We start from the raw sequence: 15,290 nt of genomic DNA, 5'->3' as shown, positions 1-15,290 counted from the left end.
AAATTGCAATTCTGTAGACCAAAGGTGACTTATTTGGGTCACCTTTTGTCTAAGGAGGGGCGTGCACTCACACCAGATCGTATCCAAGTAATTTTGGACACACCAAGGCCATCCACGCAGAAGGATGTGCGTGCATTTTTGGGTCTTGTTTCTTTTTGTAGACAGTGGATATTGGGGTTTTCACACATAGCTAAGCCATTACTAGCGCTCTTGACAAAAGACACGCCCATCCCGATCCCCTGGTCAGATGAGTGTGACGCTGCTTTTCAGCAATTAAGACAGGCCCTTTGTTCAGCACCAGTGTTAGGGACCCCTGATTATGCAAAACCCTTTTCGTTGTATGTGCATGAGAAAGATGGATGTGCATTATCAGTCTTAGTGCAGATGCACGGCGATAAGCAGCGCCCTTGTGCATACTTTTCGGCTGTGCTTGATCCTGTCGCCCGAGCGTTACCAGGGTGTTTTCGCTCGGTTGCGGCGACAGCTGTGTCAATACGGCAGAGTGAAGGAATTGTATTGTCCCATAAACTGTTGGTGTTAGTTCCCCACGCTGTTGATGCTCTGCTTAATCAAACAAAGACGCAGTATTTGACCAGTGCCCGTTTAACGGGATATGAGTTGACGCTTTTGGCTCCTCATATTACGTTAAAAAGGTGCGTGACATTAAACCCGGCCACATTGTTGCCATACCCCGAGACCCAGCCTGAGGCGCAGAAAGCGCATGATTGTATTCTTGTGACTGAGGAACAAACAAAGGGTCGTATTGATCTCCAGGATACGCCCTTTTTAGATGTAGATGGAGAGTTGTGGGTAGACGGATCATGCCTGAAGCTACCAGATGGTACGACTTCAGCAGCGTATGCAATTACCACGTTACAGACGATAGTGGAAACAGCACGCATACCACAGAAATCAGCTCAAGCAGCGGAACTGATAGCGTTAACACGAGCGTGTGAGCTCAGTACAGGATTGTGTGTGAATGTTTACACAGACAGCCGCTATGCCTTCGGAGTAGCGCACGATTTCGGCCTACTCTGGAAGGAGAGAGGGTTTCTAACGTCACATGGGGTACAGATAATGCATGGGGAGTTAGTTCATAATCTTTTAACTGCATTGACATACCCAAAGAAAATCGCCATTGTTAAGTGTAGCGCCCATAGGAAAGTGGTTGATAAGGTTGGAGAAGGGAATGCGTTAGCAGATCGAGTAGCACGGGAGACTGCGATGCAGCCCGGTACTACTGCCATGTATGTAGTGAAGTCACAGGTGGAGAGATGGCATGATGCGAAGGAGCAAGTGCGAGAAATACAAAAGACCGCTTCTGACAAAGAGCGGGAACAATGGGTTAGCGAAGGAGAGCTGGATGACGAGGGTTGCTGGAGAAATAAGCAGATGGATAGATGGAAATTACCCACGGCTTTTGTACAACCTATGGTTCAGATGGCACATGGGCTAGCACATGTTGGAGCTTCCGCAATTGTGAAATTGCTTACTCAAGTCTGGGAGCATCCAGAGATTGCTAGCACAGCAAAGAGGGTGGTGCAGACCTGTATGATTTGTCTGAAGTACAACCCAGGGAAAGGCACGCGAACTCCAGCAGGAGGATTTGCGACACCCACTGCACCCTTTGAGGTTCTGCAGATGGATTATATCCAGCTTGAGCGCTGTAACAATTTGAAGTATGTTCTAGTAGTGGTTTGCGCCTTCAGTAAGTGGGTTGAGGCGTACCCTGCGAAAGACAATACTGCAATGACTACAGCGAAGCTATTGCTGAAAGAGTTTTTCCCCCGATACGGCATCTGTAGACTTCTGTGGAGTGATAATGGCCCTCACTTTGTAGCGGATGTTATAAAGTATGTCTTAAGGGGCCTAGGCATCACTCAGAAGTTCCATGCCGTGTTCCACCCTCAGTCTGCAGGACTAGTCGAGAAGTATAATGGTACACTGAAGCTTAAGATCGCCAAAATTCAAGCTTCAACATCTTTGACTTGGCCAGACGCCTTGCCACTGGCGTTATTGTCAATTAGGTCGGTGCCACACTCTCGAACCGGCCTTACACCCTATGAGATTGTATTTGGACGCCCAATGAATATCTGGGGTCCACCAAGGCCTAAGGCTGTGTATGATGTACCTTGTGTAATGATGAGCGATTATCTGGCACAGTTAACGGATAACTTGGTTTCTATTCATCAACAGGTCCGAGAGGCGCTCCCTGATCGGTCTACCGGTGAAGGACATGGTCTCCGGCCTGGGGATCATGTCATGCTGAAGGTCTTCGACAGAACGAACAGTTTGGAGCCGAGATGGATCGGACCTGAGCAAGTCCTTCTTGCAACGAGGACGGCAGTGCGAGTCTCGAACAGGAAGAATTGGATCCATTCCTTGCACTGTCGAAAGGTACCGCCCGGACTGGTGGAGTCTGCCGTGCTGACCGATCAACGAGAAGTCCTAGCAGCAGAGACAGGCCGTGTTGCGAGGCCAAACGACACTGAGGAGCTCTTTTCGGACCACACGACTTCTGGAGGAAGGCGATATCATCTGCGACCAAGGAAGTGAGATCTTCAGTACTGGGACATACTGTCAGAACGGCCCTTGGGTTAGTGAAACGGAGAGCCGCTGAGGCAAGGGGGGGGGATCAGCCCTGCATTAGTGTAGCGACACCCGTCTTGGCCCGTTGGTGAAGAAATCAACCGCTGCCCAAGGGGAAGAGTTCTGACAGACTTTTAGTTTCAGGAAGATATTAGGGTATTGTTTCCTTTGACATGGAGAAAAAGAAGATTTTTTGTGCGTTGGGGTTCATGCTAACTGTAGCTATCGTTGGTATAACCACATGGTTTGTGGAGGAGGCAACTCCAGCTCGAGAGACACTTGTGTTGACGACTCCAGTGCCTGCGGAGCACTACTTTTACACATTGCCATATCAAGAGTTGAAGCATCGACAATCCTATTTGAATAACACTTTCATTCAGATGCTGCATCACACCCACGTTGCTACAAATGCTACGAACTGTTGGATATGTGGGATGATGCCAGCCCATCAGAAGAAAGGAGGTACGCCATTCATACCACTTCCTTTCTCACACAATGGCTCTTGTAGAGCATGGTACACTTTGTTGTTTGCCACTCGGAAACCGACAGTGGGACGACTGCTTTTTAGACTTAATAAAGAATGTCATCAGGACAGAAATGGATATCCACAAGCAAATGGAACAATTTGGGAATGGGAAGAGTACCGACCAGACAATGAATCCATTCCCTATATCTTTACGAACACTAGAGACGCTATGGGGAAGGACAAGTTTGTGATCCAAGTGGCACAAGCCCAAGCGGACCTGTGTGTCCAGAGTGTGGGTTTTATCCCTGTTGGTGTCAGTGATTGTTTAACTGTTCTGAATATCGACGGACTGAATAACAGCACCTTCCTAGCATCCCATAATACCTATTTTGTATGTGGAAATAAAGGTTATTACCGTTTGCCGGCTGGGTGGTCTGGGGTATGCTATGTATCATTCCTACTACCCCCTGTATTCCTAGCACCTGCATCGTATCATAAAGACTTGAAATTGTTGAATAATGTGACTGTAAATAGGTATAAACGTACTTTATCGACGGATGATGTGGATCAGACTGATACCAGTTTGCAACAGTATATTGATTTTAACTTAGGATTGTTCTTCTTTGTTGGTGCCGCCTTGAATAGTAGGAAGATCCGAAGATTAACAAGAGTGGTAGAAGCTGTGACAAATCAGACTGCTGCTGCTCTTGGGAATCTTACGGAAGAATTACAGATTACCAGAATTGTTGCATTGCAGAACCGTATGGTATTGGATGTAATGCTAGCTGATCGAGGAGGAGCCTGTAAAATTATTGGAAGTAGCTGCTGTGTGTTCATTCCTGATCATACACCATCCGTTTATAACGCCATTAATAAGCTGCATAAAATAGCAGCTGAAATCCACACGGAAAACGGCACTTGGTCCTTTTCTGGATGGTTTTGGGCATTGGTTACTGCCTGGGGATGGAAGGTCTTAACTGGTCTTTGTATTATCATAGCAATTCTATTCCTTCTCTGTATGTGTATTCAATGTGGACCATTATGTTGTTCTGTATGCATTTCATTCTGCATTCCAGATAAGAAAGCTATTGCCGAAGTTGCCCGTCAGAAGGGTCTAGCTAAAGAGGTTAAAGGAATGATGATAATTGACGTATACGATGATTATTCTTGGAAGCCAGATGTCTTCAGTAAATGCTGAAAGGGTCGTCTGTTGTAAATTAAGGCAGAATGTGATTAAGCATTTACTGAAAACATTAGTGTTTCCCTTTTATCGTGTTTTCCCCATTATGTTGGCCGAAGTCCGGACTCCATTTTGTATTGACATGCTGCCACGTGTTCACCACGAGGAGAGTCCGACCTCTGTGTTAGTTGCTCTTGTAATCTGCCTAGCAACAGTTATAAATAGCTCCCTCTTGTCCATCTGGCGCATGCCCAGACTTGACCGCATCTGTTATAATTAGCTTTGCTTGACCATGTGTTTTCGCGGGCTCAAGGAGTGTGTTAGCTCCGCCCATGTATTGATTTAGAATCGAGAATGACCCTAAATGGTAATGTTCTTCGACTTCATGTACTATCCACCCACTCATGAGCCCCTCTGTTGTGTATAAAAGGGGGCTGTGTACGAATGTTCGGTGTGCTACTCCTTGCAATACTGAAGAGTGTTGTGTGGATTGTAGGACCACCCTTAAGGGTTAATAAACGTTGTTTTTGTACTTTGCAGTTTCCGTGCCAACTTCCTTATAGATCTCGTTACAGAAGAGCGAACCCTTGTCTCTTGCGGGCCTAGCTGGGGCTTGTATTCATCAACGCCCCCAATGTGTAATGCTTTGCTAGGACAATCATCTACAATATCGCAATGTCAAGGGGATCCTGCATATAAAACTACGTAGACAAAATTCTTTGGATCTTATGATATGTTGCCACTTTCTTCAGGACAAGAAACAAAAATTGCTCAATCTCCCTCAGAAATTCACAATAAGATGATTAAAAGCTGCATAAAAGAGTAATAACAAATACTCCATGGTACATTTCCAATACCATAAAATCTCAGTGCAAACAATATCTTTGTGGTACTCAAATTTACATTCTCTAGGCATTTCTTCTTCCATGTTCATCGGCCAAAGTTGGTCTCATTACTCCCATACCTCACCATTCAAGTTACTACATAACCATTTTTTACTCCATTTATTCACATCCCTAAGGATGCACATTTGAGTTCCGGTCTAGGTTACACAATTTACCATTGCAGTCATTCAAACCCCTGGTGATGGGGGTGTTGTGTCAATTGATTATGCCATTAGGTTCTCACAAGGATTGTGACACTTCCATTTCCAACCTTCCCTTCCAGTCACCCCAAAAACTTTTTAGCACTCACTATTGAATGAGATAAAAGACTACTATATCAGGCTTTACATTTCAGATCAAAGTGCCCAGTGTAGTTCTTCTCTATTTATGATTCACAGAATTCAACATTATGCAGTCAACCTAGGTAAAGGTCTTTAATTTATGGTGTGCGACCCTCAAGGTGGGCCAAGGAGTCATGGGAAGGGGGCACGCATTCTTCGGCCTCTTCAGGTCCAGGAAACGTCCCGATGCGACGGAACAGCCCCTCTAGGCGGCCATCTTGCACGGCACCTAAGCCACGCCCCCAATGTGTAATGCTTTGCTAGGACAATCATCTACAATATCGCAATGTCAAGGGGATCCTGCATATAAAACTACGTAGACAAAATTCTTTGGATCTTATGATATGTTGCCACTTTCTTCAGGACAAGAAACAAAAATTGCTCAATCTCCCTCAGAAATTCACAATAAGATGATTAAAAGCTGCATAAAAGAGTAATAACAAATACTCCATGGTACATTTCCAATAGCATAAAATCTCAGTGCAAACAATATCTTTGTGGTACTCAAATTTACATTCTCTAGGCATTTCTTCTTCCATGCTCATCGGCCAAAGTTGGTCTCATTACTCCCATACCTCACCATTCAAGTTACTACATAACCATTTTTTACTCCATTTATTCACATCCCTAAGGATGCACATTTGAGTTCCGGTCTATGTTACACAATTTACCATTGCAGTCATTCAAACCCCTGGTGATGGGTGTGTTGTGTCAATTGATTATGCCATTAGGTTCTCACAAGGATTGTGACACTTCCATTTCCAACCTTCCCTTCCAGTCACCCCAAAAACTTTTTAGCACTCACTATTGAATGAGATAAAAGACTACTATATCATGCTTTACATTTCAGATCAAAGTGCCCAATGTAGTTCTTCTCTATTTATGATTCACAGAATTCAACATTATGCAGTCAACCTAGGTAAAGGTCTTTAATTTATGGTGTGCGACCCTCAAGGTGGGCCAAGGAGTCATGGGAAGGGGGCACGCATTCTTCGGCCTCTTCAGGTCCAGGAAACGTCCCGATGCGACGGAACAGCCCCTCTAGGCGGCCATCTTGCACGGCACCTAAGCCACGCCCCCAATGTGTAATGCTTTGCTAGGACAATCATCTACAATATCGAAATGTCAAGGGGATCCTGCATATAAAACTACGTAGACAAAATTCTTTGGATCTTATGATATGTTGCCACTTTCTTCAGGACAAGAAACAAAAATTGCTCAATCTCCATCAGAAATTCACAATAAGATGATTAAAAGCTGCATAAAAGAGTAATAACAAATACTCCATGGTACATTTCCAATAGCATAAAATCTCAGTGCAAACAATATCTTTGTGGTACTCAAATTTACAATCTCTAGGCATTTCTTCTTCCATGCTCATCGGCCAAAGTTGGTCTCATTACTCCCATACCTCACCATTCAAGTTACTACATAACCATTTTTTACTCCATTTATTCACATCCCTAAGGATGCACATTTGAGTTCCGGTCTAGGTTACACAATTTACCATTGCAGTCATTCAAATCCCTGGTGATGGGGGTGTTGTGTCAATTGATTATGCCATTAGGTTCTCACAAGGATTGTGACACTTCCATTTCCAACCTTCCCTTCCAGTCACCCCAAAAACTTTTTAGCACTCACTATTGAATGAGATAAAAGACTACTATATCAGGCTTTACATTTCAGATCAAAGTGCCCAGTGTAGTTCTTCTCTATTTATGATTCACAGAATTCAACATTATGCAGTCAACCTAGGTAAAGGTCTTTAATTTATGATGTGCGACCCTCAAGGTGGGCCAAGGAGTCATGGGAAGGGGGCACGCATTCTTCGGCCTCTTCAGCAGGAGTGTCATTCAGGGACTCTGCTGAGCTGTTAAACCAAAGCCCGGCAGACAGCTAAACACGCCTTTCCGCCAGTGTGCTGCTTGCCTGAAAGAAATGCAAATGTACACAACAACTTAATCTGCAATTGTGAAGGGAAATCTGCAAATGTAAAGGATGCTTGGAAGCCGGCTTTAATTGATCAAATCACTTGAATCACTTGAAGCTTTGTGATGACAAATATTTATTATTTTTGAGTGGTCGTGCGAAGAGTAAACAGCTGAGCTGTAAAGTGCTAAACTGTCAGCGTACTGACATAGTGCTTACTATCCCTGAGGAGGTGTTGAAGGGACAGTTATGTAAAAAAAATAATAGCCTTACGTACTGCCTGGGCATTACTAAAATCTATATTTTGGAAGCACCATTTTATCGCAAAAATGTTTGCGCACTTTGTAGCAGTAAATTGTATACTGTGTATAATGCAAGTATAAAATAATGACTTACATATTCACAGTCCTTTCTGTCACATGCTGTGACCCTCTAGCACAAAAATACACATCACTATTCTCCTCTGCACTAATCAAGATTTAATTATGTGGCTCTCTGGTTACACAGAGACCTCTGCACTGCATTAACTAATACAGGTTTCATAATGTACTATGGTGCATTTCCCACTGAGTAAGAACTTTTTATATTTATTCATTTTTCATTTAAGCTTTCCGTTACTTTATATGTAGCTACATGATGATGAAAGACCTAAAAATCTTTGATGTTTTTAGCCACATCTTTAACCCTCCCCATGTTCAGACTCTCAAGGTCCTCTAATCCCTCCAAACATGATTGAAGTCAACAACAGCAGCAAACTAATATGACCAGGAGCCAGTTTTTGCTAAAATAGAAGCATCTGTTTTCATAATGTTAAAAATAAAAAACATTTTAGAAAAACAATATGAAATAAGATTAAGGGACCACTTCCTCCCCGGGAATTAAAGAAATCATCTTGCTTGGACCTTACAGTTCATCAATAAGGATTATAAATGGTATGATTTAATTATGATGAATGATGTTCAGCAACCTCCGTTCCATCAGCATCCCATGAAATATAGCATAATTCTCCTTGGATGCCTCGCACTAAAGTTGTAGCCCACGTGTTACAGCCATTATACCAAGGGTCACTGGAAATATGAGATTGTGTGGCTGCTGCGATTTTAGCATAATTCTATGTTTGCTGCATTTGCCACATAATCCATCATCTGCGGCATAATCTGCTGATTTAAAAAAAAAAATCATTTTTTATTACTCAAACGGTTCGAAAGTTACTAAAAGCAGCGACACGTGTTGCCGCGCAGTAGAAGGCCCTTTGCAAAGCTGGGCTGGTCACCTTTTTGTTGCTTATTGCTATATTTGGGTGTTAAACTGGTACTAATGAGGTGCAACCACAGATTAACCGTTTCTCTGGAGAAAAACAGGAACACCCATTAGATTAGTTCAGAAAGGTGTTATCATCCAAATTTGTTTTGTCATATTATGTTTTGTTTGTGAGAAATAAAGTACCATTGTGCACTTTTAGGTAATTCTTTTTGGAGACTTTTTGTTTGAACGGTGTGATAAGCTTCTGACACCGAACCACAGTCACCTACAAACCATTGGTTTGCTAAACAATATTCAATATTATTTCCCCACCATGAAAATGATTTGCCATGGATATTAGGGGCATTTATGGTTGTCAATGATGATGAATACGAGGTTCTAAACAATTTTGTCAGGAGGGGGTCCGTACACCTAAAAAATGTTGACAGGGGGGTCTCGCCATCAAAAGGTTTGAAGACCTCTGATCTAGGGGAAAGGAATTTTTTATTTGATTTTTGGGATATCCCACAACTCTCTTTCCTATTGGCAAATGCAAGTATATCTATTTCGCAACTTTCAGGTTAGACAGTCTTTGACATGGGCCTTCCCTTCTCCGCTGGTGGGGATTTGAAAATATTACAATTCATATATCAAGGGGACGTAATCTTCCTTGGTTTTTTCTTATAAATCTTGGGCTCCCATTTTTCAGGATCTAATCGTAAAAACTGAATTATTTGAAGGACACTTTAGATCTGATTTTGTTAACATTTAGGTCTAATATTAATACCCATTAACCAGGTATCTTACCATCGTAATGAAATGTGCACTATCTAATTTCCTGGGGTCACTTAGTTCATTCTTACAATTACTGAGGGCTCCTAAACTGTGAATAACAAACAGGTTGGCATCACTACTACTTAGTACAAGACCTGAATGTGACTATTAAAATCACATTTTTTTCACAAATGATTAGTTTATGGATATTCTGATCCTCTGTATTTCTACTTCCTGGGTGCACTAAATCCAGCCCATTACTAAGGGCCTGATAACGAGTCTGGCGGTCCACCATTTTGCTGATTTCAACTTTCAAAGTGGTATCGGTCGTAGACTGCCAGCTGCACCAAGGAGTAGTCGTTCCTTGGTGGTGGCAGCTGCGCCACAACGCAATATGCTGAGCGGGGACTGGCACAGTCCTGCACATCATATTACGAGTTCATCCAACGCCCAGGCATTTCATGGTAGGAGTCCCGCCATATAAAGACTGGCGGTGGAGGAACAAAGAGGACCCACCAGGTCCACTTGTGCCCCCCGCCATGGGGATACATTCAGGAGGGGACAACATGGGCCCCCCTGTCTGTATCCCCACAAAGTTCCAGCATGGCGTGGACGTCACCGTCCATGCCGTGCTGGAAGCTTTTTGCTGTTCCCATTGCAAGTTCCCAAGTCAAAGCGCCGCCAATCATATTATGAGGTGAACTTGTGCTACACAAGTTCAACTCGTAACACAGCTGGTGGTCCTTGCACGGGATTGGCGCAGCGGAGGCGGAGTTGTGCCAGCGCCGCTGCGCCAAACTCGTCATCAGGCCCTAAGGCTCTATAAAATCGCAGCGAGTGGGGAATATATATTATCATTGACGCAATTGCGGTCCACTCAAAGTTTTAAACCAGTGTATCTCGTGGGATTAAATACCACTCCCTGGAGTAGCCTCGATGTGAAGATTTGTATAAGGATGACATGTGTTGCAGAATGCACTCTTCCTGCTCAGACTCCTCATAATGATCAGGTGCCTGGAGAGGTAGAGGGAGGAATATTGACACCTGGTCGGTTTTGCACTGAAGACAGACCCCATTGCAGTTAAAGGGCTCACTGTTCTACCTTGAGTGGCAGGTGTGCAGCAGTTTCTCTCTCTGACCTCATTTTAAAAAAAAGTATATATATATTAAATGACAATTTTACTTTTTTTCGTTTTTCAATAATAGGCATTACTGATAAGGATGTTAGCTTTAAAACGGGTACTCTTTCACCGTGTTTGCTATGTGTTGCGTTTATGTGTGAAGTAAAAGTAATTATCTCATAATTTATCACCTTAGAGAAAAGCAACGCCTGCACAGCCGAACCTCTGAAGTTCAAGTCTCGCGCCCGTACATCTCGCGTGAAGAATTCAAAAGGCTCGTGTTGTCTGCTTCAAAGATCATTTCCGCCATTGTAAGTATCTTCTGCATCTCCAATAACGTGAAACCTTACCCGCTGAATGATGGATGACCCTGGTTTCTCTAGGATGTGTTTACCATACTGTGGTCAGATGGCCCAAGAGAATGAAGTTAGCAATGATGACAAACTTTAAAACCGAGACGAAGCTGTAGATTTAACTGTAGTCTGTTATAAGAGAACAGAGTGTGAAAGCTGAACAATATGACAAAAGCGGGTAAGGTTCAGGACAATAGCCAAGCACCCGATGTTAACTAGAGCGAACACAAGTGAATGATTAAAAAAAAAGTATACTGAACAAAAAAAGCAAGAGATGAAGGGATAGACACTTAAAGAAATGCACTCAATACAAAAAGTCTGTGATGGAGACTATCAATTGAAATGAATTTTAGCTGTATTTTCAAGGCGAAATGTCTGCCTAAAAACTTTATAACATTTTTTGTGTATATTTGTTTTTATTCTGTTGTGATTTAAAACACTTTTATAACATTATATTTAATGTACATGACATTTTATTGCACTTTATATGCTATAGAATTATAGGGAAATAAAAAAAATTATGGCATGATCTGAGGGTGGTCCGAACTACAGAAAAGCGAGTCTCCTAATTATTATGCAAAGAGAATATGAATTTATGAAAGACAGGGAGACTAGCATTATGCATTATTCCTTTAATGCAAACTCCACAGCCACTTTGAAGTATGACATGACAAATAAGATTGTTCTAGAACAGAATACTGCTAGACCATAATCGGTATGCACACTGTACTATCTTTCTCCTTGAAATGCGGCTCTACGCAGATAAGCATCCCCTTTACTATGCTTGTCATACAGTGTAACTGTTTTAGTAAGGGTTTTCCTAACCGTTTAAGAACTGTTTGCTGTATAAGAACTGTTTGCTTGTAATGAAATTCACTATAGCAAAAATATATGCAACCAATGAGAACGAATATGCAGCCTCATGCATCAAGCCAAAATCCACTCGGTAAAATACCGAATCGCAAAAATCACCTGTTAGCGATTAAAAAATACCTACTTCAAATGCATGAACCCAAAACGTGAGCAAATAACAAACCGGAAAAAATAAATCCGCCAAAATACCGAATCGCTAATAACCTAAATGCAAAATCACCGAATCGCTAAATACCGAATTAGCAGATACCGAAATCACTATTAGCTCCCGGAAAGTGCCAATAGCAAATAACGATTCGCACCCCAATGCAACAACAGTCGCTAATAACGAAAATCCCAAAAATCACTATTTTGCCAGAGCTAAATAAGGGGAATCAAAACCTGGAGGTACAGTTAAAAAAAAAAAAACGCAAATCCCCCAAAAAAAATTCAACATGTGCAAATGATTGAGGCAATCACAAAACCCTTAAATGTGGCCCAGGAGACCCTGTTGGCTCCCACAAAATGGCTGCCCTCTACGTGCTTGCAAGGAGGATGCGTATCAATGCAGCAGGACAGCACAGGAGAAGGGTCCAGGAGCGAGTTTTCAGACTGCGCATAACCTTGCTCGGGCAGAATGAGGACGAGGTGTACGAGAAGTATCGCCTCAATCGTGCAATGATCATGCGCCTGATTGCAGACCTGGAACCATTACTGCAGCACCAGACACACCGCACCAATGCAATCCCTGCGCACGTTCAGGTCCTATGCAGCCTGCACCTACTGGCCTCAGGGAGTTTCCAGGGGGTAATTGCGGTGGCCGGAGGCGTATCGCAAAGCGCACTGTCACGCTTCTTCAAGAAATTCCTAGATGCCATGCTGACAATGCTACACACCCACATCAGCTTCCCCACAACCCCACAGCAGTTGGACCGCACCAAACAGGCATTCTACCAGGTGGCACAATTCCCACATGTAATTGGATGCATCGACTGTACGCATATCCCCATATGTCCACCCGCAGCAAATGAGTACATATTCCGGAACCGCAAGTCATACCACTCAATCAACGTGCAGGTTGTGTGCGATGCCAATAACATCATAACGGACCTAGTGGCACAATTCCCGGGGAGCACACACGACTCCTACATCTTCCGTCACAGTGGAATGCACAGGCGACTAATCAACGGAGAATTTGGAGCGGGACTCCTGCTAGGTACGTAAAAATTACGCTTCCCCACACCAACACCACACATGTATGTACATCACCAATGCTAAGTCTATGCTTCTATCTTCTAGGTGACAGTGCTTACGCCCTGCGCGAATACATACTCACCCCATACATCAATCCGGCAACCCCACAGGAACATCGCTACAACGCTGCACACATCAGCACTAGGAATGTCATAGAGAGGACATTTGGGATTCTGAAGAGTCGCTTCAGAATCCTACATAAGACTGGCGGCGCCTTGCTATACAAACCTGAAACATGCTGCCGGATAATTGCTGTATGTGCAATGCTGCACAACATTGCGACCATAAGGGGGATACCCATAGAGGTGGACAGGAATGACGACCACCGGGATGACCAACCACCCGCCCAACAACGACAGGCACACGTCCCTAACACAGCAGAGGGCCATAGGAGGCGGACATACATCATGCAAAATAATTTTTGAAACATGTGAGAATGAAACATTACAAGTTTGTTTGGGGTGCAACTGTTTAATGCACAGTAGCACTGAGGTTTGTGCAACAAAATCAGCTATGTAAATCATGCTCCAATTGCATAAAGTAAAATAAAATGTACCTTAAAGTCACGCCTGTGCATACTCAGTAAGTGGATGTCCATGGTTGCCCCACCATGGTCCTGTATGCATGTTCAACTGTCTTGTGGCGCTTGCCACGTACCCCAAGCCTCCGCTCAGGTGTCTCCAATGCCTCACCACGGCCTGTCCCCGTGGATGCCCGCGAACTGCGGCGCCTGGTGCTGGCCTCTGCCAGTGACACGCTGCTGACACTGGAGGCAGCCTCACTAGCGTCATCCCCCCCAAAGCTGCAGCACTGCATGTGCTGCTCTGGAAGTGTTCCACAGCAGTGGTCAACTGCCCCAGTGCCTTTGCCACATCCCCGCAGAAGTGCCCAAGGTCGACCTGCAAGGACACAGTGCGGTGTGCCAACACTGCGGTACTGTTGCTGTGGCGCGTGATAGCCTTAGTAGCGGCAGCGGAACGCAACAATTGCTGTTGGTGCCTCCTCTTCTGGCACTCATGGCCCTCCCTCATGGCACTGGTGAGCTCTTGTATATCTTCCCTGAGGTGAGCATTGCCCTCTGCCACCACAGTGCTCGTGTCCCTGACCGCCGTGCCCATGGCCGTTACTGCGGCAGTCATGGCTCGCATTTCACGAACAAGGTGCACGATGTTGGTGCTGATGGTTGCCATGTGGCGGCTCTGCACGCGCTGTACAGACAGCATCCTCTCCTCAATGCCAGGAGTGTGTTGGAGATCCAGGTTGCCTGAGGAGACCGAACGTTGGCGAGACCTGCGCCGCTGTGTTAGCCTGGCGCGGACAGGTTGTGCATCAGGTGGTGTGATGGCGCGCTGACCGTGTCCCGTTTGTGTAGTGGGTGTTTCCATCACCGGCAAGGGCGCAACCTGGGACCTGCGCCGCGGCGCTTTGGTGGCTGTCGTGGCAGCAGCTGGTGTGGCTGGTGCTGGTGCTGGTGGTGCTGGTGTTGCTGGTGTTGCTGGTGCTGGTGCTGCTGGTGCTGGTGTTGCTGGTGCTGGTGGTGCTGGTGGGGTGGCAGGTGTAGTTGATGTGAGGGCATCCTGCGCTGTCTCAAGGTCTGATTCAACCGGTGTTTCGGAGATTATCAGCTGGCCGCTGTCATCTGAATCCCCAGGTGATGCATCTGTGTGTGAAACAGTGCATGGTTAGTGGGATAGTTCGACCTACGTAGTGTTGTACACATACATGTCCCTCTGTGATCCACTAAATATACTGTCTATACCCAGCTTCTACTGATCTGGTGAATGGTTATTGCATTTACCCCTGTACATGCACACTTGCCTGAGTAGACTACAACTCCCATGATGCACTAGTGTTAGGAGTAAAGCTGTGTGTTGCAAAGCTGCATGCACACTCAGATCCTGATGGGGGCCTGGAATGGGATTCACGCTATGCTGGGTATGGCAACAGGCATGCATCTTACCTTGGGCACTTGTGGCTGCGCCGGACGTGTCCATCTGGGTCACTCCCACGACAGCTTCCCGCTCAATTGTTCCTTCCACCAGCTCCTCCAGGGCAGTGTTAGCCTGGACCGTGGAAGGGCCGCCTCCCGTTCTGCTTGCGTCCCGGAGCCTCTCTGCTATCCTCTCCTTCGCACGCTTCCGCAGGTCGTACCACCTTTTTTTTAGGTCGTCGATGCTGCGGGGCGTCACACCTACTGCATTCACCCTCTCGCGGATGCGCAGCCATATGCGGCGCTTCTCCGCCTCAGGCACCTTGAGGGACAGCTTGCCGAAGAGGCGATCGTGCTTGCTCGAGACTCCCTCAA

The 15,290-nt window shown here is 44.9% G+C and overlaps 1 protein-coding gene across 3 annotated transcripts in view; it reads left to right on the top strand.

Annotated features, from left to right (window-relative positions):
• Nucleotides 1-15,290, top strand: part of LOC146796323 (uncharacterized) — a 354,882-nt gene that overhangs the window by 198,121 nt on the left and 141,471 nt on the right. For all 3 annotated transcript variants that reach the window (XM_085628847.1, XM_085628846.1, XM_085628845.1), the window contains exon 5: nucleotides 10,723-10,837. In XM_085628847.1, the coding sequence (XP_085484973.1) occupies nucleotides 10,723-10,837 (115 nt within the window). The remainder of the gene's footprint in view (nucleotides 1-10,722; nucleotides 10,838-15,290) is intronic.

This window comes from Triturus cristatus, chromosome 10 (genome assembly GCF_964204655.1).
Source record: "Triturus cristatus chromosome 10, aTriCri1.1, whole genome shotgun sequence".
Classification (NCBI taxonomy): domain Eukaryota; kingdom Metazoa; phylum Chordata; class Amphibia; order Caudata; family Salamandridae; genus Triturus; species Triturus cristatus.
This window is presented reverse-complemented; position numbering and strand designations above follow the sequence as displayed.